At 43.5% G+C, this 24,373-nt stretch overlaps 1 protein-coding gene across 4 annotated transcripts; it reads right to left on the reverse strand.

Moving 5' to 3' along the window:
• Positions 1-464: 464 nt before the first annotated feature.
• On the reverse strand, positions 465-21,365 carry LOC135263394 (hepatocyte nuclear factor 1-beta-A-like). 4 transcript variants are annotated; one of them, XM_064351355.1, is made up of 10 exons: positions 20,792-21,365; positions 17,366-17,565; positions 16,422-16,611; positions 15,652-15,887; positions 10,290-10,447; positions 8,750-8,873; positions 8,158-8,340; positions 6,754-6,872; positions 5,071-5,115; positions 465-2,766 (listed from the first exon to the last, which is right to left on the reverse strand). In XM_064351355.1, the coding sequence occupies exons 1-10, from the start codon at positions 21,163-21,165 to the stop codon at positions 2,746-2,748; spliced, it is 1,650 nt and encodes a 549-aa protein (XP_064207425.1). In that variant the 5' UTR covers positions 21,166-21,365; the 3' UTR covers positions 465-2,745. The 4 variants fall into 4 exon arrangements, with proteins under 4 accessions (XP_064207425.1, XP_064207423.1, XP_064207426.1 ...); XM_064351353.1 differs by having other exon boundaries at positions 16,422-16,689; XM_064351356.1 differs by lacking the exon at positions 5,071-5,115.
• Between the last annotated feature and the right edge of the window lie 3,008 nt (positions 21,366-24,373).

The raw sequence follows: 24,373 nt of genomic DNA on the forward strand, positions 1-24,373 counted from the left end.
TAGCTAAAACAGAAAAAAGATACTGAGGACTACAGCCTTAGATTAATTGTCTTTGAGGCTTGTCTCTGGTTTGTCCTCATTCATTTTACTTCATGCAATACTTACAGCCTGTCTCTATATGAAGCCTGTGTCCATACAGAACCCGTTTCTGGGCCTGAGCAGCCTCTATACAGAACCTGGACCGCTCAGGACCTGTCTCTTGGCTGGACCTTCCTCAGGACCCGTCTTTGCTTTACACTTGTTTCAAAACGTGGCTCAGGTCTGGGTCAGCACACTGTTAACCCAGGGAGTTGAACACCACACAGGCTCAGAGGGGTGAGGTTATGGAGAACTTATCTAATCTGTAAACATGTTTTGAAAGAATCTGAAAGTATGGTCTAAAGTACAATGGCACTATAATCTCTGGGAAGGATTTAAATTCACACTGAAATTCAGAAACAAATGATATCACAGACTTCCATCGATTCCATTTTGAAAAAAAAAATGTTTACTTGAAATATCAACTTTACAACAGAGTATAAATATGATTTTAAAAGATTGATTTCCGTCTTTATACAAAAATAATACATCCTAAAGAAAATCACATAAACTGGTATAAACTGGTTTCCCCTCTGATCGGCTGGCAGTGGGTATGTCTCACATATATACAGATAAACAAATTGCTTGACAAAATAGCAACAGCATTGTGACCTTTGAAGAGTATCCGAAAAAATCAACAGTGGGGCAAAGAGATAAAATGGTGGGACCTTCATTTTCAATGCATGCCAGACAAATTAACTCATTGGTATGGAATGCTATTCTTTGACATATTCTGCATAATAATCAGCAGCTTATAGGTGACATAATGCTGTCTTAAAACATAATTCTGAACCAGTCATTGTTCCCTTCTCTTTTCTTACAAGCTGTTGTAGTGTTTCTTAGTGGTTTATGCTTGAAGAAGTAATACTGTTTATCGCTGGATGTGTGTCACATGTTTCCAGGTTTGCAGAGACCACTGCTACAGCAAGATACAAATATAGAAATGATTTTCTCTTTCAGCATTTAGTGTTTCTGGAGGGGGAAAAGTGCAAAGTATGAGTAATGTTGAAGAAATTCAAGAGAGACCATTTCCTCATTGATACCTGCCCGACTATCTGCCTCTTTATGAAGAGACAAATATCTCTAATAGCTAAGATGATGCCCCTTTTTAAATCGCTGTGAGATCAGTCACCTGGTGTCACAGCTGTGTCACTATTAAAATACACCAATTAGGGGTGACTTGGCCAGAGACCATCCGCTCTTGGCCTAAAAGCCTGGATTCTAGAAGCCTTTTGATTGGTTAATTTCATTTTCCTGTGTTTAATTTCAGGCCAAAGCTACCCATTGAAGATGTTCTTGACAGAACTCCTCCCAGGCATCTGAAAGGTTGGTCTCTCTTTATATTAAACCCAGGTGAAAATGAAAAAAAATATAAGCTATAAACTGGTAAAAATGGCAAAACTACAAATTGCCCTAAATATGGACCGTAGCATTATTTTGTCTCTGTGACATCACCGAGAAATCATAACTGCACATGGTTACAAAGTGTCTGTCTGTCCTCCTTCCCTTTGTTTCTTATAGTGTGGCAGAGTACAAGCGCACCCTCTATTAATTGTACAGTTCTTCCAAAAACACAGCTTTTTCCCGCTTTTAAATCACAGTTTGCCACTAAAAGGTGAAAAAAATAGAATCAACACAATCTTCATCATCATTACAATAACATCATGTTTGCAATTTCCATTTCAGTCTATTAAAATGGCAAAAGAAAGCAGGGGAAATTATGAATAAGTTTGACTGTAAAGAAAACAGCATCTAAGCAGAGTTCATGTGGAAGACCCCTTGCACCATAATAACAACGAATACACTAGTAACTCGACCAAGGGAGGGCTTATAGGGTAATTGTAGGTGGAGGGCAAGTCACTCCAGAGTCTCTCCAGCATAGCTGCAGTCACTTGTTATCCATAGAGAGAGAGGGAGAGAGCCAGCGCTGCACAGTTGAGTAAGGGAAGCCGGCCTAACTGCCAGAAGAACTCTCACCAGGCCCACTCACAGAGTCCAACAGAGCGCTCAGCGGGTCCTCCCCTACCCCAGCGATGATCTGTCCATGTCTGTCTGTCTGTCCATGTCTGTCTGTCTGTCTGTCTCTGCAGTGGAGCCTTTGGGGCTTCCCTAGTGTTAGAGTCCAGGAGCTGAGAGACAGGGTCACTGCCTCTCTAAACCGGTGCTGACTGTCGGGAGGAATTTCCTCAAGACCTCCCACCCCCTTCCAAAAAAGATGAAAAGACAAGGAAAGGGGAAACTTCTCCCTTGTATATTTTGCTCCATTCCTTCATAATTTCAAATGGGATATAAATGGCTGTTTTCATTCGTGTTCATTTGTGTCCAAAAATCTTTTGTTAAATGAAACTGAGATATAGCAAAAAGTGAAAATACTGTGTTGTGTCCTTGCTGACCATAATCAGTGCCTGTGGGAGTCCATCGTCCTTCATTGCCTCCTTTTATTTGGTTTTTAAAGAATACAAACCAAGTGTTCATTTTTTGTTTGTTTCGTTAAAAAAGATGCTGTTTTGTTTCCCCGTCAGCGCTGCTCTCGCTGGGTCGGCTGCTAACCAACTCCCAAGCTGTTGACCCACTCGTCTTCCAGCCTGGTTGCCACGGTTACCACAGTAAGAGGGTGGAAAAGCAATGCTCCTGTTGCCAGGCACCGGGGGATTCAGCTGAGCACGCTCACCAAGCTTGCAGAGGGCACTGCGATAACAGAAGGAGAGACAGACAGCGATAATTAACACACACATGCACACACTCGGATACACAAATCAGCACTTATATTCCAAATACACACATCTGTTTAGGCCGGAACGCTTACATTTCCTAAAGTCTACCATCTAAATTGCTATCTGGAGAACGCCGCGAAAACCGAAAGAATTCAGAAAGTAGATAGGTAGAAATGTTCCATTGCACGTTTGGAGTATGAAAAGCGGTTTGGTTCTTCTGTCCAGTGCAAAGAGGCTACAGCAGATTTATCAATGACACACCTGACCAAATACATTCCTTGTCCATTCTTGTTCTTCAATGAAATGCCCTTTTATTTTGTGTGTTTGTGAGTGTTAATTCTTTCTCTCTCTGTGGGCATGGCAGAGCGTTGAACCTGAGGTGACCTGCTGACCAACAAACAGCCCCACCTGATAAGGTTGAGGCCAGCATCCCTGACCAGTCATTAGATGTAGGGCTTGGACTGAGGGTGGGTTTTAGTGAGGTCAGGGCAGGGGGAGGAGGGGTTGTCTCGGTAAACAAAAAAGTATTGAAGTCTGAGCCCACCTGTAATGATTGGAGTCTTTCATGGCCCCACCATTACAAGTCCAAACACACACACACACACACACACACACACACAGCCCAATCCAAATATAGGCCCTGATAAGAGCCTGGGAGAATTTGCAGGCATACCATTCAGAACACCCACAGGGCAAAGAGAATTGCACACAAAGCAAAAAAAAAAACTTCCAAAATCCAACGGTATAAAAACAATCCTTGCATGGGTAAATAATTTTTTTTTTTAACTAAACTGCAAAATGAGGTGATTACAGATTCTTTTTACATGTAATTGCCCTGGTTCCTGAGCACAAATCGATTCATATGTACAACAGCTTGGCTGGGGAATGTTTGGCACTATTTTTTGCACCCTCTGGTTGTAACCCAGTAACTGCTGTGAGTGATATTTCTCTATTCTCAGTTCAGATTTTAAAGCCTGAGGGGGTAGTTAATTCCTCAAAAATGGCGGCCAGGAAATTGCAATTCAGTCATGAGAAGATTGAGCGACAAATTAAGGTTAGCCAAAGCATATCAGCACAGCAAACAGAGTGTGTGAGAGATCAGGCCCGGAGGCCGGTAAGGGGGTGGGGTGGGGGGGGGGGGGGGTCAGCAGGCGAGCGAAACACTGATGGCTGAAAGCAGAGGCTGACCGTTTCAGCCCTGCTGCTGCGTGGGAAATGGAGCGTGTGAAAGCGACAGGAACAGCGTTTCAAGGTAGAGCGATCACTGAGAGGAGGAAGAAGTGGGAAAGAGGAAGAGCCATAATTGCCCCTCTCACCGCCCAAACCCCTCCCCCCGCCCCACCACCCTCCTCCCTGCTTCCCAGGCTACGTGTGTGCAGCCATTTGATGCCAATGTTGGGCCTCAGTGGCTAGAGCAACATGGGGGGGAAAAAACACTTCCTGGACGAGCAGGGTCTCCCTGCTTCCCAGTCTCTCCCTCTGCCGGAGGAAGCAGGGAGAGGATAGCAATCGCGGGCGTCATTAATCAGGTGGCGTTTGTGACACGAGCACGGCGGATTGATTAGCGGGGATTCCATGAGGAAATAGGAATCCTGAGGAGTGTCGGCACGCCCCATCGGGCCACTGATTGTGACTTTAAAGACGAACAAAAAAAAAAAATAAGAGGAAAAAGGAATCCAGTCAAGCGTCAGCACTGAGAACGCAGGGAAAGGCTTAGGACCTGAGAGCTTTTATCAAGTAACTGACGCACTTCAGTAGGCCTCTGAGGCAGCATGGCCGGACCCTTGCCTTTTAATTTGAGTATAGAGGAATTGGCCGAAAGGTTTTATTTTGCCAGGGCCCTGTTTACCCAGATCATTCCTTCCGTGTTTGAGTTTTATTGCGTTATTGTCGAAAGCAGAAACATGAAAGCGAAACAGTGGAGATGCAATGCTGGACCTTGCCCTTTTCAGTAAGCCTCTAGGGACCGTCTACAAAGTACATTTTTCCATCAAAACTGAAAAACAATCAAAATGAATCTACCTTGTATTTTTGTCCTTATTTGAATTTAGGTTTTGACAACTTCAGAGTAATTGTTGAATAAAGTAGTTCTACAGTAATAGCTAAGGCTTTTCAAGGGCACACAAGAATACCCATTCAAAAATCACAGCAAACGTATTCTCCAATATAATAAAGTGCAGTAAAAGAACAGGAAAACCACATACATATATGAAACAGGTCTTAGGCTAGCATTAAGGCTTATGCAGTTTAAATAGAGATATATAAATACCGTATTTACCCAAGAGAGACCCCCGAGTTGCACCATCTTGTTTACAGGGGAATCCTAACATAACAAGGATTGAACAAGTCAGAACACAGCATATCACACACACACACGCACACACACATACATACAAACACACTGCCATACCCTCTAAACACCTTCTAAGGTTAGTTAGTGTCATTCTACAATTTGGTGGAAGCTTACAATGGTGGTTCACACGTGCAAAAGTCAAGCCTATTCTGGTGCATTAGTACTTGGACCACTAAACATTTGATGATCGAGGCATTTAACCCAAAAAAATGAAACATGCACAAGATCGAGAGAGATTCCGGGCATAGCCACTTTGTGGGGGTTCATTTTGTGAGAGTGGGTGTGTTTTAGTGTGCTGTGGAGAGAAGCAGGGCTGTGACTAGATCTAAGCACAGAGGGCACAGTGGACAGGCAGCCACGAGAAAAGCGATTTGGGGGAGGGGGGTGGTGGTGAGCAGGGCTAGGCCGTGGGACATGGGGGTGGGGGGGGTGGGTGTGTAGGTGGAATAATAGGAAGACTGGAGGGGGGCAGTGAGGGGAGGAACTGGGGAACTGGAGGGTGTGGGGGAGTATGTGGGGGTGTAACCGAAGGAGCACAGAGGGTGGAGGGTACTGCATGTGGGGGTGGAGGGTGGGGGACAGTGTACTACACTTGTTAGGGAATGGGGAAGGTTGCTGGTTCAATTCCCATGCAGGGTACTTTTGTAGTACCCTTATATAAGTAGGACAGCAACACAGGGGATGATTGGGGCACAATATTTGGGAGTATAATCTGGGCTGTGGGACTGGAGGATACTGGGGTACAGTATTTGGGAGTATCATCAGGACAATGGGACTGGGGGAGATTGGGGTACAGTGCTTCGCGGTATAATCAGGGCTGTGGTACTGGGGGAGGTTTTGGTACAGTATTTGGGGGTATCATCAGGACAGTGGGACTAGGGGAGACTGGGGAACACTATTTGGTGCTTAAGCAGGGCAGAGGAACTGCGGCAGATTGAAGTAGAGTATTTGGGGGTTTAAGAAGGGCAGAGGACTGCGGGAGATGAAGTAGAGTATTTGGGGGTTTAAGCTGGGCAGGGGGACTGGGGAGACTTGGGCACAGTATTTGGGGGTTTAAGCTGGGCAGGGGACCTGGGGAGACTTGGGCACAGTATTTGGGGGTTTAAGCTGGGCAGGGGACTGGGAGAACTTGGGCACAGTATTTAGGGGTTTAAGCTGGCAGGGGGACTGGGGAGACTTGGGCACAGTATTTGGGGTTTAAGCTGGGCAGGGGACTGGGGAGACTTGGGCACAGTATTTGGGGGTTTAAGCTGGGCAGGGGACTGGGGAGACTGGGCACAGTATTTGGGGGTTTAAGCTGGGCAGGGGACTGGGGAGACTTGGGCACAGTATTTGGGGGTTTAAGCTGGGCAGGGGGACTGGGGAGACTTGGGCACAGTATTTGGGGGTTTAAGCTGGGCAGGGGGACTGGGGAGACTTGGGCACAGTATTTGGGGGTTTAAGCTGGGCAGGGGGACTGGGGAGACTTGGGCACAGTATTTGGGGGTTTAAGCTGGGCAGCGAGACTGGGGAGACTTGGGCACAGTATTTGGGGGTTTAAGCTTGGCAGGGGGACTGGGGAGACTTGGGCACAGTATTTGGGGGTTTAAGCTGGGCAGGGGGACTGACCTGTTTGCTGGAGGACATGGAGCTGAGATGGCTGATGCTGCTGCCGTCTGTCACCACCATGGCGGAGGGGAAACGTGAAGGGTGGGAGTACTGAGGAGGCTCCTGCTTGTGTGGGTACACTGTGGACACACACACACACACACACACACCTGTCAGTCACCCTCCTTTCTTCTTACATCACACGTATATCGAAACAAACTTAGAGCCCACATCACTCCTGTTCCTGCTACTCTGCACAGACTACCTGAGTCTTTGAAAACTGACCATAAGGTTCTTTCAGTTTTTAAAGCACTGAATGGTTTAGCACCTTGAATCAAGCGTGACTGTGTAAATACATTGATAAATATCCAGCTGTGTAAATGGATGTTACGCTAAACTTACACTGATCTATGATAAACTGAAAGGGCCTGTACTATGAACAAATGACTGTGAGAATTTGTCATGGTGTGATATACTGCCTGAGAGTGTATGTGATGCATCCATGATGTGAATGTGTGTGATGGTGCACTGGGAGGTACCCACTGTGAGAGTGTGTGATGATGTACTCACTGTGAGAGTGCGTGACGGTGTACTCTGAGGTACTCACTGTGAGAGTGTGTGATGATGTACTGTGAGGTACTCACTGTGAGAGTGCGTGACGCTGTACTGTGAGGTACTCACTGTGAGAGTGTGTGACGCTGTACTGTGAGGTACTCACTGTGAGAGTGTGTGACGCTGTACTGTGAGGTACTCACTGTGAGAGTGTGTGATGATGTACTCACTGTGAGAGTGTGTGACGCTGTACTGTGAGGTACTCACTGTGAGAGTGTGTGATGATGTACTCACTGTGAGAGTGTGTGACGCTGTACTGTGAGGTACTCACTGTGAGAGTGTGTGACGCTGTACTGTGAGGTACTCACTGTGAGAGTACGTGACGCTGTACTGTGAGGTACTCACTGTGAGAGTGTGTGATGATGTACTCACTGTGAGAGTGCGTGACGGTGTACTGTGAGGTACTCACTGTGAGAGTGTGTGATGATGTACTCACTGTGAGAGTGCGTGACGCTGTACTGTGAGGTACTCACTGTGAGAGTGTGTGATGATGTACTCACTGTGAGAGTGCGTGACGCTGTACTGTGAGGTACTGACTGTGAGAGTGCGTGACGCTGTACTGTGAGGTACTCACTGTGAGAGTGTGTGATGATGTACTCACTGTGAGAGTGCGTGACGCTGTACTGTGAGGTACTCACTGTGAGAGTGTGTGATGATGTACTCACTGTGAGAGTGCGTGACGCTGTACTGTGAGGTACTCACTGTGAGAGTGCGTGACGGTGTACTGTGAGGTACTCACTGTGAGAGTGCGTGACGCTGTACTGTGAGGTACTCACTGTGAGAGTGCGTGACGGTGTACTGTGAGGTACTCACTGTGAGAGTGCGTGACGGTGGCCATAAAGGGCTGCTGGGACATGTGGGAGGGCGTCTGGGGCGTGAGGCCCTGCTGCAGGGGACTCTGCAGCTGCTGGGAGAACTGCACCGGCTGCAGCGTGGTCAGGCCTCCTGCCACACTGTTAATGACCGGCACGCTCTGCGCCTGCGACGAGTTCAGACCTGCAGAGCCAGGGCAAGAGGGGGCGCTCAAACTCAGCCACTGCCATGGCACACAGGCCGAAATCCTCAGTGTTAAATCTACTCCAGGAGAGGCCAATTGGGACAATGTGTACACTGTTAGAGTTAATAGTATATGAATCAGAGTTGATTTTACACTGAACCTTTTGCTGATTGCACCATGGTTCTAGGTTAGTGGAGGAAGAGAGGGAGAGAGTAAAGAAAGAAAGAGAGAGCGGGAAGATATAGAGGGAAGAGAAAAAGAGGGAAGATAGAAACAGAGAGGGAAGAGAGAAAGGGAAAGAGGGAAAAGAGAAAGGGAGAGAGGGAAGAGAGAAGCAGAGAGGGAAGAGAGAAGGAAAGGACAAAGAGAGAGAGGGAAAGGTGGATGAATGAATGAAGGGGTGCTCACTCTGCGCAGCGATGGTCATGATGAGATTCTGCGTTTGCTGCTGGTGGTGATGGGAACTCTGGGGCAGGCTGTGGATGTTGGTCAGGGTGCTGACAGGGGGCAGGACTCCGCCCGAAACCGAGATCTGGAGGGAGAGCCGCGTGGACGACGCGGGGCGGGGGTCAGCAAAACGCATCACGGTGATTCAGTACAGCCAGACATGAACAGATCGGACCAATCCCACCGAATGAACTCCGCGATCAATCAGGTGTTTGCGCTTAAGGTTCAGAGTCACGGTTGCGTCAGGGTTTACTTTGAATGGGTGACGAATGAAAGGGCGTGTCTTTCGAGCCGTCTGCAGACAGCAGAGGAGATTTTCATTGAAAGAACGCACAGCGCTCACGCTGGCGCGGAGTCTGCGTCAGAACATGACCTCTCTGCCGTTCTGCGCGTTGCCTGGCCCACCTCCCCTGCTGTACTTTAGCCACGGCGGCTCGCAGATAAGGGGAAAAACAAGAGCGGGGACCAGGGGAAAGCACACTGCACTACCACCAGCGCACACATTCCACAGCCCAGAGCCTCTGCACTCCAAGTGATTTAATCAAGAAATACATTTAGCTGCTTGGAATGTTTGTGCATGGCAAGATTTCCTTCTGGGTGAGTATGCACTTGCGCACACGTGCACGTGTGTGTGTGTGTGTGTGTGTGTGTGTGTGTGTGTGTGTGTATGCATGCTTGTGGTTTGTGCATGTGGGGAGGGTATTTGAGAGGACTCTCCAGGTTATCAGAGACTGTTTTCAGAGAGCAGCACAAAGAGAAGAAGGGACTGTTTGACCGAAAGGGAACAGTCAGCATAGCGTCTGCACTCACAGACGCAGATAAACTTAGGTGTACATTAGGTGTAGCGGGACAATAAATCTTAATAAATGTTAATACACTAATAAAGACTAATATAGACAAAGAAATTGCCCCAGCTTTCAGTCAAACAGGGTCAATTGATATGGCAACAATTTTGACGATGAACCTCCATTATAATTTCAAGTGACTTGTCGTTCAGAAGAAAGTATAATTAAGTTCACAGACAGCAAACAGATTTCACACCGGCTTCAATGAAATGCCATACGCTGCACTGCTGTGAGACGGACTGTTAATAAAGCAGGCCAAGTGAAAGACTTTATCAAATAAATTTTTGGCCCCCTTCTCTCTAAAGTAGAAAAAAAAAAGAATCCTGACATTATCATTAACTCAACCGCCATTACCGCGGAGAAAACAAACAGCGCTCCACCCGCCCGGCTCTCTTTACAAGGCATTCAATCAATAAAGGCAGAATGTTTCTCTGTCAGGTTTATTGGCTGGGCGCTGGACGTGCCCCCGGTGCGCCGGGCTCCAGGCCCGCGCTCTCAGTCCACCCTCGGAGCCTCGCCGCGGCGCACAAAGAGCCGATTGTGCGGCGGTTCGATCGGGAAACCGCTCTGCGCTCGCGTGCGGGAAGAGAGGGGGGGGCCCGCCTCCCGCCTCCCGCCTTATCGCCATTTCGCCAGGTGGGCCCAGGTGTGCTTACCATCTTGGCGTCAGGTGACAGCAGGCTGTGGCTGGGGTCCAGGCCTCCCGGAGACACCTGCTGGAGGACCGACTGACTGGTCGCCATGCCGTTGTTGCTGTGGTGACTAATGGTGGTGGAGGAAGTGACCTCGCTAGCTCCCGGCTGACTGTATCGAACTGCAAAGATAGTGAGAGGAATGCATGGACAATTCTTTAGATTTATTTATTTGTCAGATAGTTTTTTGGTAAGTCTGGATACTTCCTGCTCCTCCCTCTCCTCACACAAGTACTGCAGGTATCAAACCTCCACACAGTTCTCCAACATGCCAGTTTTGATTGCAAAAAGTTAGAGAAGGAGCACTACTCGGACAAAGATAATCGCCAAAATAGTGCTCTTTGGAAGGAGGGGGAAATATCAACGCATTAAAAAGGGTTTCATTTGCCAGTAAAAATTAAGGTTCACCCTGATGAAGGCCGTGCAAGGCCTAAATATGTAGATCCAGCGTATATAAATTTTTCTTGCCATGTTGCCAGGCTTTTAACTTTACCATTAAGAGAGCCTTGGATTCCTACTTGTTTGCCACTTTGTACTTTCTCATAATTTTGACAGGCAAACTAAACCCTTTTTGACAGAAACCTCCTTCAGTAACTTCTCACAGAGAGGGTTTCACCACTGAGATTACAGCCTGTCAGACACAGACACTGCTCACGGGCTCAGAATAGAGAGACAAAGCAACACCAACGCAGTACCAGAGCAGACAAGGCCAACACCTTTCCCCTCCTAAAACCCTGTGCCTCACCTACAGGACCATGTCAATCACAACAGCTCTCACACACGGCTACAGCAGAAAGGGACATTAGGTCTGCTGAGACAACATATACCTCGCTAACTGATAGGGCGCAACTGTCATTCCAGCCTCCGCATATGGAAACAGATGGTTGATACGAAAGGCAAGGACAATAGTCGCCACACATAGATTCAGCTTGTTTGCCTTGTTTGCAACAAAGTAATCATCGCTGAAAAACACTCTTCAGGGAATAACAACCAAACCATATACACACAGCACTGTATACACACAGGTAAAACAAAGTCATGTAAGAAATATTCAAAATATTTGTTTGTCATGCACACACAACACTGACAAGAAAGCCAAATGTGTTCAAATATAAAATTATAAAAATTCAATTAATGAAATTTTTTGATGAATAGTTATATTATTCAACATGCGGTATTAGTTGTTTATTAAAGGCTGCATGTTGTTTATGACTGTTTTCTAATAATAGTACATCCAGTACAGTTACCATTTAGATACCTAAATATAGAAATGTGCTTTTATTAAACAGCTAGATTTGTTATACATAATTTAATAAATAGTTGTGTGTGTGCGTGTTTGTGTGTGTCTGTGTGTGTGTGTGTGCATGTGAGTACGCATGTGTGTGTGGGTGAATAAGTTTGTATATCCTCCCTCCAACATATGTCACAGTGTCCCGAAATGGCTCAATCACCCAGACTGCGCAACCCAGTGCCTTGTAAACAGCAGTCTAGTGCTGTACAAGCCTCCGGCTATGACCCAGGCCCAATTAACGGACTTTCCATTTTACAGCCGTCTCCCTCTGAAAGAGTGACCCGGGCAAATGCAGGTTCTGTCCCGCTGTGACTCAACCCTTCAGACCCCATTTTGGGCCGGGTTGCCCACTATTGTGGGAATACAGAGAGCGAGGTAAGGGTAAGTCTGCCAGTTGCCAGGAGGCCCAGCCCAACAGAAACGGGTCCCCGTGGTAACAGCGATAATTCCAGAGGGCTGTCAGAACTGAGCGCACTCCACAGACGCTGCTGCAGTGCATTGTGGCCTCTCGCATTTCTGCTGCTTTTATGACACATAATAAACAGCAGTAGCACTGCAGGGGACGTCCAAAGACACAGCACCTGGCAGTAACCATCTCCTGCGCTGTCATTTTGCGTGATGGTAAAAATACATCTCCGCCCCTCAGACAAAGTCCCACCCCCCACCCACCCCGCTCCTGGAGGACCTTTTGGATGACGCTTGGGAACGTCAGGCCAAAGGAGGACCCTTTGGGCGGCATTTAGGAACGTCAGGCCAAAAGAGACATCAGGCCAAAACACACTCCAACCCAGTATACTTAAAACAACGCAAAGCATTTCAGAATAAGAGTGCTCATCCAGTGTTTTTTTTGAGAGTGGTGAAATTTGCCAATCAGAAAGGCCCGAATGGGGAAGAGAGCTCCCGCATCAGCGGAATGGTGAGAGAAAGAGGGAGGAGGAGGGGGAGAGCGAGGCACGGTTCTTGCCTCAGGATCCCCGAGCGTCCCTCTCTCCGCAGGGCCGGCGTAATATCAAAGGGCACAGCCTGCATCCCCAGGCAGAGTCCATTAGGCCCCTCTGAATATCAGAGGCCCCCCCGCGTCTCAGCAGGCCGTAAGCCGGGCTTTGTGCCCCTCTCTCCCCGCGTCCTCCGCTCGGTCGCCCCGGCCCGGCCCAGGGGGAGGGAACGGCGAGGACAAAGCCCCCTCGGCGGCGGTTCTCGCGGGGGCCCCTCGCGGGTCGGCAGGGACGGGGGCCCTCGTTCTCTCTCTCCTCGCCCGTTTGCTCTGACCCGGTTTGCTACGCGCCTGTGCGCGCATATCTCCGCGGCGATAAGAGCGGCGAGCTCTGTAAACGAAAGCTGGCAGCCGCGCGTTACCGCCGGCCCTGACCTCCTCTCCCCGCCCCGCCCCGCCCGAGCGGAATGGCTGTTTACCTGTCTTCTCTCTGTCTGCGTTTGACCGGCAGTGAGAACTGCCAGTCTGCCTCTGTTTCACTTCCCCTCCCAAAGGCCCGCTTGTTTTAGCGCACAGTAAAGGCTATTGTACGGTCTGCCGTATTACATGGCCAATGTACAGTGACAATGGCACCACAGATTACATGTTCCTGATTAATTTTACTTAGCTATATAAAAGCCTTCGAAGGCCTTTTTTAGCCAATTGTTAAACATTTTTGTATCTGCACTCATCTGTATTTAAAATGGAAATTGTAATTTGCAAGTTGCATGTGCACAGTACTTGCATGTACTGTATGAATTCTCAGCACATGGAAGTTTCCCACATGAACAAATAATTGAACGACACAGTAATAATGTGCCAGTGGGCACTATTTGCTGACTTCAGTGCCAATGAAAAATCATCTGACAGAGTTTCTCTAACCTGGTCATGACCACATTGGATAAACTGATCTTCCGGTGCCATTGAAGGCATGTGTTGCTCCAAACATTTCATTTTCTGTCAGAATAGAGCGGCTTAAAGCCCTGTCCCATGTCCAAAACAGGTCAGATACCACAGAGTCGGGGTTCCACTGCGCTGGTTTGTGCCTTAGCCATCGTAGTGCGGGCCGTAAAGTCAGCGGAGGGGGGTTTTAAAATGTGCCGTCTATAGGCCCAGCAGAGATAAATGAGCCTAGTTTACAGGCCCTGTCGTCTTCTAAAACAATGTGAGGAGGGAGGGGGGCACAAGGAGACTTGAGGGAGATGAGGTAGTCGGTGATTTTAATTGTCAATTAAGCATGCATAATGCAGAGCACGCCATGGCAACGCAATGAGGAAACCTGCCGGGCCCCCATTGTCCCGCCCAGGTCCGACACTGAAAACAGCTGATGGTGTCAGCGGGGTGCTGGCTGGACACCCCAGGCACACGGTCAGCAGCTTTCAGCTGAAAGAGAGAGAGCAGGAGAGTGCGGTATCTACCGCCCCTGACTCCAGCGCGAACCCTTCACCCCCCCCCCCCCGGCCCCCTTCACAAACCCACGAACGTAAGGTGATCGGGTGTAATGTAATGGAATATGCAAATAAACAACCTATTGTTGTGCTTGTGCTTTAGGTGACATAATCAAACCCAGGAGAAATCTGTTTACTCGCTGTGATTATGTGATTAATTGCTCAAGCTGCTGCAATTATCTTACTTGAATGGTACTCAAGATGACACAAGGCATGGTGTTGAATTGTCTAATCCAGACATCTAACACCACGGTGGAAAATAATGCTTAAATCAGAATGAAAAGCACATAGCTCAGCAATAACTGCAACAAGATATCCTGATTCTTTAACATCAGAACACTTCATTTTTTAATTGAATGCATGTAGAAATCTGTCACTGAAAAGAAACAATGTGTGCACAAATGGTTGGTACACTGTATTGGCGTTCTAGTGCTAATGTTTAGACACTGACGCTTTAGACACATCCACATTAGCATAAGTATCAGGTTAAAAAAAACACAACTATATCAGAGCTGGAGAAATATTGTTGCTTGTTTGGTCACTGAATTATACAGGTTAAAATTCAATAGAGCTCCTTAAAGGGATATGCCTGGGTATTGGCCCTGGGACTGTACTGTGTAGTGACAGAGACAGTTCTCCCTCTTTCCCTCTCTCCCTCTCTCCCTCTCTCTCTCTTCAGTGACCCTGCGATCGACCCTTGGCTGACCCGGGCATGCTGCAGGACTGCCCCTCTCTTTGAAGCGTTCCTGTTGGCTGACTTTGGACTGTAGGTTGCAGTTACAATGTGGATTGTTCTCAGCGTGTGTTCAGAGATCTGAATAACAATGTGCCATTTACCAAGCTCACTCACTCACTGTTATTGATCACTCTTTTTTACTCTCTCTCTCTCTTTCCCTCTCTCTCTCTCTCTCTCTTTTAACTGACCTTTCCTTTTTTGGCTTTCGCCATTGCTTGGAAGAAAGGCTTTGCAGATGTGTCACTACTGTATCCAACTGACACCCAACCAAAAATCCAGCAGGTCACTAAACTCCAATCTCCAGCATAGAAGAGAAACTAAAGCATAGACACTTTTTCATTTCCGTAATATGAAAATGACTAAATCTATCAAATCATTTGCTCTTTCTCAGTCCTTACAGTATGGCATATCTAATCTATATAGATTCAGATGCTGAAAACACAGGCTCTTATGAGCTTCAGGGGTAGCGGTTTTAATACCATTCCTCATTCATATTTGCAACAAACACTCATTTCGTTTGGCTGGTGGCACACCTTGCAGACCTTTGGTTCCTTTTTATTTCCAACAAGCAAATTTAGTTCTTAACAAAAGTTATTTGTATAATCAATTGGTATATTACAGCCTCAAAAAAAGGTACAAGAAAGAAAAAAGAAAAATTGGATATAGTTGTGTATGTGTGTGCATGAGCGTGCCTATGTTTATGTGTGTGCTTGCGTGCATGTGTACGTGCATCCGTTTGTGTGCGTGTGTGTGTGTGTAGGTGTGCGTGTGTGTGCATGTGTGTGTGTACGTGTGTGTGTGCGTGTGCATGTGCGTGTGTGTGTCTGTGTGTGTGTGTGTGTGTGTGTCTTTTCTCCAGGCGTAAAGACCAGGCCTACCTGGCATTTTGCTGGGTGGGGAGCCGCTGGTGTGGTGCTGGTGTGGGGAGCTGTGGGAGAGCAGGGGGTTCATGCTGTGGATGGGCCCGCTGTAGGCGTCCATGGCCAGCTTCTGCCTGAAGGCCTCCTCCTTGCGCCGGTTGGCGAACCAGTTGTACACGCGTACCTCGGTGACCAGGTTGGTTCCCAGCCCTTGCGCTTTGGACGGGGAGACCCCTCTTTGCACGCACTCGGCTCTGAGAAGATTAGGGGGCGGGTGTGGACGTTATCACTTCAGTTTAATCACCATTTGAAGCAGTGGTGATGAAATCACAAAGCCAGTGGAATAAAAAGGCTTAATGGGATAGAGGCATGTTGTCTTCAGGGCATTCCAGCCACCATTATGCAATCAGTGCTTCTCTGATGCCATCATCATGTCCAATAGACCAGTCAAAAAAATTCAATTAAATAAACATTGAATTTCAGTCATTACAAAAGCCAGTTGTCTAAACTAGCGGGATATTTAATTAAGTGGGATTAAGAGCTAGCCTGCTAAATTTTTGTAATATTTTAAATTGAATGAAAGCTGACTGGATGAACACCCAAAAATATCGAAAATATTTGCAAAAGCTATCGCCAGCAAACTACTTCATGAAATTCACACCGCTGATGAAACATGAATCCCTTCACATGCGATTGTACCAGCGGTAGCACTGGATCAAATACAAAATGACATCACAGCAGAAATGAAGCGACAAAATAAAATGAGCCCCAACCGGCTCTTCCCTCACCTGTTGCACTCCTCCACCAGAGCTTCCCGCTCCTCCTTGCTGGGGTTTTTCTGCCTCTCGTAGGCCTGGTAGAGGATCTCCTGGGATGCGGGCCCCCATTTGAAGCGGTTGCGACGCAATTTCTTGTTGGCGGGTTCAGCGCCCGCGTCGTCCCCGGGCTGGCCCATACCTTGCCCAGGATGATTGAACTCTGGGAAAAAAAACAGCACCTGATCCTGACTGCCTTTGTCTGTCATATTGCTGCCAGAACCTTGCACATGGTCGAACTCTGAAAAAATAAGAAAGGAAACCTCAGGGAATCTCGCAGAGCCCAGACACAGAATACACGAGGAATTCAGAGAAAACAGGTTTTTTTTGTTAAAGGGGTGTCATAACACATTCATGCAAAACTAAAAATAAATTAAAATCTTAGTGAGCACAAGGGATATATAATGAGTTATAAAGGGATCCATAAATGGATATCCTTCTATTAATAGATAAAGTCGGTAATGAGAATGAGATTATAGGTTACATTTTACCTGTGGACTCCTCAATTTTACTTTTTTTAGGCATCTTTTAATTTTACCTTTAATGAGAGACAGCAGATCATGCTTATATGTGTTCCCTGAAGTGACCTGTAATTTATCACAAATAACTGAAGCCAAACAACTATAAAATGTAACTGTAACAACTATTGTCATTCATATAAGAAAAAAACAGCTTGTGCTAAAATATTGTGACAATAAGTACACTGAAGAGGTAGGTCAGGTATGTTATTTTGTTAAGTATTTCGGTTTATATGACAAATATGTATTTCAAATACATTGTTCTGTTTGTGAAATTCAAACGGCAAATGATATTGCACAAACGGTAGTTTGTACAAACTTAGCTTGCCAATGGTGAATGGAATGGTTCCCTCAAATAGCTACATATGTGATGTATAGTCAATTCAAATATCAACTTACGTCTCAGAATTTCTCGCTGTTTCCTGACGTACCAGGTGTAGAGCGCAGCGCGCTTGGTAGTTTTCATGGGCGTGCCCTTGTTGAGGTGTTGCGAGAGGTGAGACTGGTTCAGTCCAGTGATATCCACGACCTCGCGCTGTGGGATGTTGTGCTGCTGCATGTACCCTTTGATTGTGCGGGCGGCGCGCCATGGGTCCTCGCTGGATAAAAAAAAACAGATGATCATTCTTTATTAAGTTATTAGCCTATGACATTAAAAATAATAGCATTTGATAAAATATATATTATTAATGTTAATATCGCGTTCAATAATAATAATAGCCTAATAATAATAATAATAATAATAATAATAATAATACGGCGCCTATATTGCGAATTTTTTTACTAGCCTATAATTTTACTTAATAAACAGGAGTTCATTAGTAGCCTATTATTCTCATCTTTAAATACTTTCAAAAGGACTGTACGAATCTACTGGATGAATTTCATAAGAATGTACCATGTTCAACAAACATTTTTTTTAAATTTTAGTCCATGTTCATTTGTAGCCTCGGCTACTGTTTGCCTGTCTTCTTCTTTCATTAGTAGCCTACCTAACAAGTTTAACCCTACAAATTAGATTTTATTTTGTCTTTAGATTATCTATACATTTAGGAATAGCGATATAGCGAATAGCGATAGCGAAAACCATATATTTTATATCACCCACCTAAAAAGAATAGCCATGCGTTTACCGTTAGTTTACAAAGATAAACTATAAATACATCGGTATTAAAATGGACATTGTAAATTGCCGCAATTGTTAAATTTGGTGGCATTACAATGCGCACAAATCGGTAGTATTTTCCAAGTCTAACCGACTACTTACGTTACGCTACAACTACAACTTTGGACTATTATGGGTGGGTGGAAGTTTATGTTGACAAACTATATTTAGTGATCAGGCTACTTGTGATATTTAGGCTATACAAGAGAACCTAATTGAATTCATCCGCTTTTTTACAGGCAACACATTTCAAAGGTAGACTTAAATTTTTCAGCGAGTAGGGCCTACACAAATGGAAATTTTAAACTAATAAATCGTGGAACCCGCTTAATTATCGGATTTACATGGCCTATTAGAGCTCGTTTTTGTTTATAAATTTATGACTTATTAGTTGTAAATGTATTGGGAGTCTTGCTCCAAAATTAGGCCTATAGCCAAAGTAGGACATGATTTAATTAACAATTGCATTACAGCCGTTCCCAACCAAATTAATATAAACATACACCACATAGTCTGTTGAATTTGAAAGCCCAAGGCCGAAGATCACAATCAGACAAACATCCTAGTTTCAATCTGGATGATTCATAAAAACAAGGTGCATAGTATCCACTAAATAACTAATTCATATATAAATATCTTATAGATTTTAATATTTCAGGACCAAATACTGCCACGTTGTCCCATTTGAAAATATTGCCCCTTTAGCCTACATCATTCAAAGTGACAATGAAATTAAGCAAATTCAATAAGTCAAATAAAGTATTTCAGCGTAGTGTCCACATTTTGCAGTTATACTACACATATATTGTCAAATAAATTATAGGCATATTAATGATTTGTAAATTAAAAATTACACATCTGACGCAGAATAGAAAATTCCATCCAGGAAATCGCCCGTCCGATGTCACCTTAACTGTAAGACACCGTAGCCTATAGTGATAAAGGATTGCCGTGGAACTTCATTCTGGACAAATTGAGATTAAGCATTGAATTCACATCGGTTATAGATGATTGCAAACTCACACATGATTGTTTGTTTTGGAAAATGCCTTCATTTAAGACTGTGCGTCTAGATGTTGGTTTATAACTTTTGACAATGAATAACCAGATATCCATTCACTCTAATCATACGCCACTGTGTATCTTTCAGTTGATGATTTATAGAATAAAATTAATAATAACTCAACTACACGTGCTTTAGTTTTGATTTATCCTCATGGTTCTCCACGTTGTTGTTTTTTTTCAGAGTATATAGCAAAAATTGTAGAATAACACTGGTATGATAAAAAGACTTCAAATAAAAATAATTATCGCAGACACAGGCTATGACAACGAGAAAGGCGCATACGTTTAATTAGGCCTTATTAAAAAGAAACGTTAATTTTCCTGATGGATAGAATATACTAACGCGTGTCAATTTTGCTAACTTTATTGTTCAAATTTTAAAAGGCTATAGGCTATCGTGTCTTTTTCGTGTCGCAGGTTTTTAATTGGCCGCAAGGAAGGTATTAATTAATTGATACTGATATTTAGCAGGGGAATTATTTGATTGCTTTCAAATATGCTTTTAATGAGTTATTTTCATAGGCTACTACTCTGGTTACAACCACTACAATAAATAATTACAATTAGGCCAGATAATATCCGTATTATTATTATTATTATTATTATTATTATTATTTCAAACCAAATAAATTATTATTTCAAGCCAAATAAATTCCGGAAGCTCAGATCGTTTAATTCTATAATCGATTCGGTGCCATGGTGCTCCGCCCGGTGCCAATATGACATAGGCTATGTGAGTAGCTACACTGAACTTGAATAGTTGACAAAATGGTTATCTAAATTTGGCAAGAATAATGTATAAAAAACAACAAGTATTTACCTATACAGGTCATTAATAAGTTTTAAACCGGTAACTAAAACCATAGTCCATAATTAGGCTATTATTTGAGAAAAGCCGACTGCTTAAATTCCTGTTTCTTATTGGATTTCTGTCGTTAACTTGGTGAACAATCCTAGTGCGAAAAAGCACATAACCAGAACCATTTATAATTGTTTTCACTTTAGAGAGAATAAACTTGTTCCCAAAAGACAACAAGGAAGACAAAGGTTTATGCTTTTATAATCTGACCAACACTCCCCAAATGAACTGCAATCACACAGAAGAAGTATAGCCGTTAGGCCTAGTTTGACTTAAGTTATATCGCAGCCCATCCGTTATTTTTTTAATGTTTCGCATTTATGTTTATGACACGAATAATAAATACGCTTAATGTAAATACTGTAAATATTAATTCTCAAATCGTAGCAAATGTCACACTAATTTTGAGGTCAAGTGAAAATAAATCTTGAAATCACATTTAAATCAGACATGCCGGCTATGATATTTGATCGTAAACTGTGGCGTTGTGTTGGGTCGCTTTGCCAGCAACACAAATTACACGAGGAAGTAACAGAAATAATTCCATAATCATTTTCATTTCAACTACACTTCTTTCTCTCTCTCTCTCTCTCTCTCTCTCTCTTTCTATTGAATGACCTTTTACAAATTGTTTGGCCAAAATGGGCCTTCTATTAATAAAACGCACAGCAGTGATTTAAGATTGAAAACAAGATAACTATAAAGGCAAAGAAAAGAAAGATTAGATAAAACCCACGATAACATTCGATCCACTTCTGCCCTCTGTTCTGCCGCCTCCTCAGTATTGAGAGACTGGAGTTCTTTCAGTATCGGCGGAGTATCGAAATCGTCTCCGTCCTCGGATCCCTCGTCTCCGGACAACTTCCCACCTTTACTGTGCCCATTGGTCAGCGTGTGAAAAACTGGCTTTGAATCGGAATCACCGCCGTTCATTTTCGCGCTCGACGGAGACATCTGCAAATTTTCCAACTTTACTCCAAAGCCAGTCGGGCTGGGGTCCATGTCATCCAGCGCTTGGATAAGGATATCTTTGGTAACTCCAGAATCTAACAAGGCGTTCAGAAGTTCCTGCTGCAGAGATGTCAACTTCGACACCATTTTCGCAAACATCAAATCGTTTTTTTTCTCAAATATCTAACATGTAAAAATAAAAAAAACAACAGAAAAGACAAAGAAAATTGTTATGAAGTTATGCCTCTCTCTGTCCTCTCCTCTTCGGCAGGCTATGTACGTAAAACTAGTCCTATGGGCACCTGCAAGGAGACGTTGGTTAGCTGTCCAGCTGGGAGGGATGGTTTAATGTGCCATGATGCCTGCGGAAGGCAGGCAATATAAGATATGGTAATAAGTGGGCTGGCTAATGCGGCCTGTATGCAAATCCGCAGAAACTGAGCCTATTGACGGAGCAGGGCAGGTAGACGGTTCCCTGTGTTGACACTTGTGGCTGTGGTTATCGACTAAACTTTAGATGAACTTTGGACTTCTGTTGGATGAAGGCCTTGTTAGAGGGAGGCATATAATAATAGGCTAATAATAATAATAATAATAATAATAATAATAATAATAATAATAATAATAATGATGATGACAACAATAGCCGTTGTTAATAATGATAATCTCAATAGCTTTATCAATATTAGAAATAATAATATCACAATCATAATACTCGTCATCATTATAATCATCTGCATAATCATCATCGTCCTCGTCGTCATCATCAAGATAATAAACATTAGTTTTTATTTGAATTTCTTGTTTATAGCAGGATACAAACACACACACAACATTCAGTCAAGTAGACCTATATAGATACGTTTTCGCTCGATCTGATATGGATAAAAGTATCTGGTGGATGGAAAACAGTGCTTAAATTAAGATTTATGAAAAACCTATGGCATATACTGAAATGTCCATGCATTCAAAAAAGAACTGAAAATATTAGAATAAGAACTTTTAAATAATTCACTTCAGTAAGTAAGACTACGTGTTTCTTTTCAAACTAATTATCAAACAAATAGCGTCTGTGTGTGTATGGTGTATATATGTATAGCTAACACGAAAATGTAATCGTTTATTTATAAATGCATTCATAAATTGTAGAAAGAATGAGTTACTGAAAACACATTAGAAATAAACATATAAAAGCATAACAAAAAAAGTTTTTGACAATCGTGAGGGTTTATTCACTCAAAGTATAAAGTTCTTATATTGAGATGGGTTTTTTTAGGACAATGTTTGTTTTCGCCAGAAGGCAAGATATTCACTTGATTTAACAAAAGCAATGCTGCCTTCAATTTAATATTGGTATAAAACTATACTGGTATAATACGCTTTATGCTTTGCTTTGAATTGAACCTCTCTTTGCCAGGGCACACATGGGAAAGCAAAACTACTCATTACAGTCTTTGATCTCGAATGGTTCTTGATTCGATTTTGATCGTGATTAACCAGGATTTGTGTTTTTATCTTTTTTTACTATTATTCGTTATCAACCGGCCTTTCAGTTCTTGTCCTTACTTAGGCGTGTCTGAGAGAGGATGTGATAAATGAAACGTGCTCGTTCAGCCAGGTAAACGAAGCTGAGATCAGAGATGCGATCCTGTCACTTCCAAAGACCAGAAGACAAATTCTCTGCACGAGAAAACATATCTTGAACAATTACTGACTTCATGTTTTGCCCGTTGCATTTAACCAATTGTTCATGTAAAATAATTCGATCCGTAGTTTAGGATACTGACCAATCTACAAATTTACAGTTTTGTCCCCCATTACTCCAAAAAGTAATCTACATAGGCGCATGTGTAACTTAAAAACAGATGTTGGCTCACAAATGAAATGGCCAAAATGATTTCTTATTATTAATCTCACAAATGATCTGTACAAATATAATTTTCTATTTAACGATGGAGGAGGTGCAGATACCCAAGCAACCGAACGACATCGCGTAAGTTACGACCGCAAGGATCCTTGTCTCTTTAATTTTGAATTGAGGCAAAAGGCTAGTGCACGCGATATAGGTGGTAATCCTCTTCCTCCTGATTTCACCTTAATACTACAGTTATGGTAAATTATATGTATGTCTTTGTGCATGAGTGTGTGTGTTATATGAGCACAGTCCCGTACAAACCCCGGCCTGGACACCAGGTGATCAACAGTTTCAAGGAAATAAAAGATTAACGGATATAAACCGAATCGTGGATTTCTCAGAAATAGGTGACTGGAAAACTAACACATTTAGAAAAACGTGTGATATGTTAACTTGGCCCCAGAAACGTGTTGTTCCGAACAAACAAAATAAAACAGGGGTTTGCTTTAATTTAAAACAGGTTACACAAGTAAACTTATGGCTTATGGAAGTAAGACCAAAGGAATTAATCTAGCTGATCATACATGATTTAAAAAAAGATTCGACATCTGTTTTTCTACATCTTTTTGATAAAACATTCATTGAAAAATTTCAAGTTCACCTTTAAAAAAAACACAAGACCAAAACTGAACAATTATTTGCCTAATATGCAGATAATTGTAGTTAGCGGCAAATCATATTCAAATCTGTCATTAGTCATATTAGACAGTGAAATAATGCAATATAAAGGGGCTTATTAAGTAAACATAAAGATAAAGATAACTTTCTTTGTACATTTCCTTATTACACAGCGTTTTATTCTTATTATTTCCCAACTAATACAATCAATAAGTGAATGTAAATGAACATGTGTGTAAATGACCATTCTGAAAAAAGATGGTTTCTGACCAGTTTCTACAGAATTCAAAATAATCTTGATCTGGAGTTGGAGATTTTCAGAATACTTTTTGTTCTCCAATACTCACTTACAGGGGCATCAAAATGTCCATTTTTGTTAATTTAATTTGATCTGCCAATCAAGTGAATAAGAGTCAATTGTTTAGCCTGATAATCATGAAGATTAAGAATGATGTTCTTTGAAAATTGCAAATGATTTGATTGTTTGATTCAAACATGAAGGATGGCTATGACGAACTTGATTGGAGGTGTAGCAAAAAAATACATTCCAGTCTAAATTAATATATTTTCTCTGAGCATATTTTCCTCCCTCAACCCTGAGCTATAAACACCAAAATTGTTCAAGTACAAGACATCCTTTGCCAGAAGAAGCCAATGGGGTTGAATCTTGATGGTCTGGCCTCATTCCTGTCTTTGTCACATACTCCGTGCCACCTCGTTATCCGTTAACAAATAATTAATAATAAACTGCAAATGTATTTTTTCCAGAATGCGAGCCCTCTGCCTTGTTGAGATAGCAGACAGAGCGTAGCAGTAAACACAGATGACCCCAAA

This window comes from Anguilla rostrata, chromosome 9, assembly GCF_018555375.3.
Source record: "Anguilla rostrata isolate EN2019 chromosome 9, ASM1855537v3, whole genome shotgun sequence".
Taxonomy (NCBI): domain Eukaryota; kingdom Metazoa; phylum Chordata; class Actinopteri; order Anguilliformes; family Anguillidae; genus Anguilla; species Anguilla rostrata.

Excerpts from the sequence above, each read along its gene's own strand:
- LOC135263394 (XM_064351353.1), bottom strand. The coding sequence starts at position 21,165 with ATGTTTGCGAAAATGGTGTCGAAGTTGACATCTCTGCAGCAGGAACTT. Across the intron at positions 17,566-20,791 it reads GAAGTGGATCGAATGTTATC|CGAGGACCCATGGCGCGCCG; the intron begins GTGGGTTTTATC and ends TTTTTTATCCAG. Across the intron at positions 10,448-15,651 it reads CCCACCCAGCAAAATGCCAG|TTCGATACAGTCAGCCGGGA; the intron begins GTAGGCCTGGTC and ends CTATCTTTGCAG.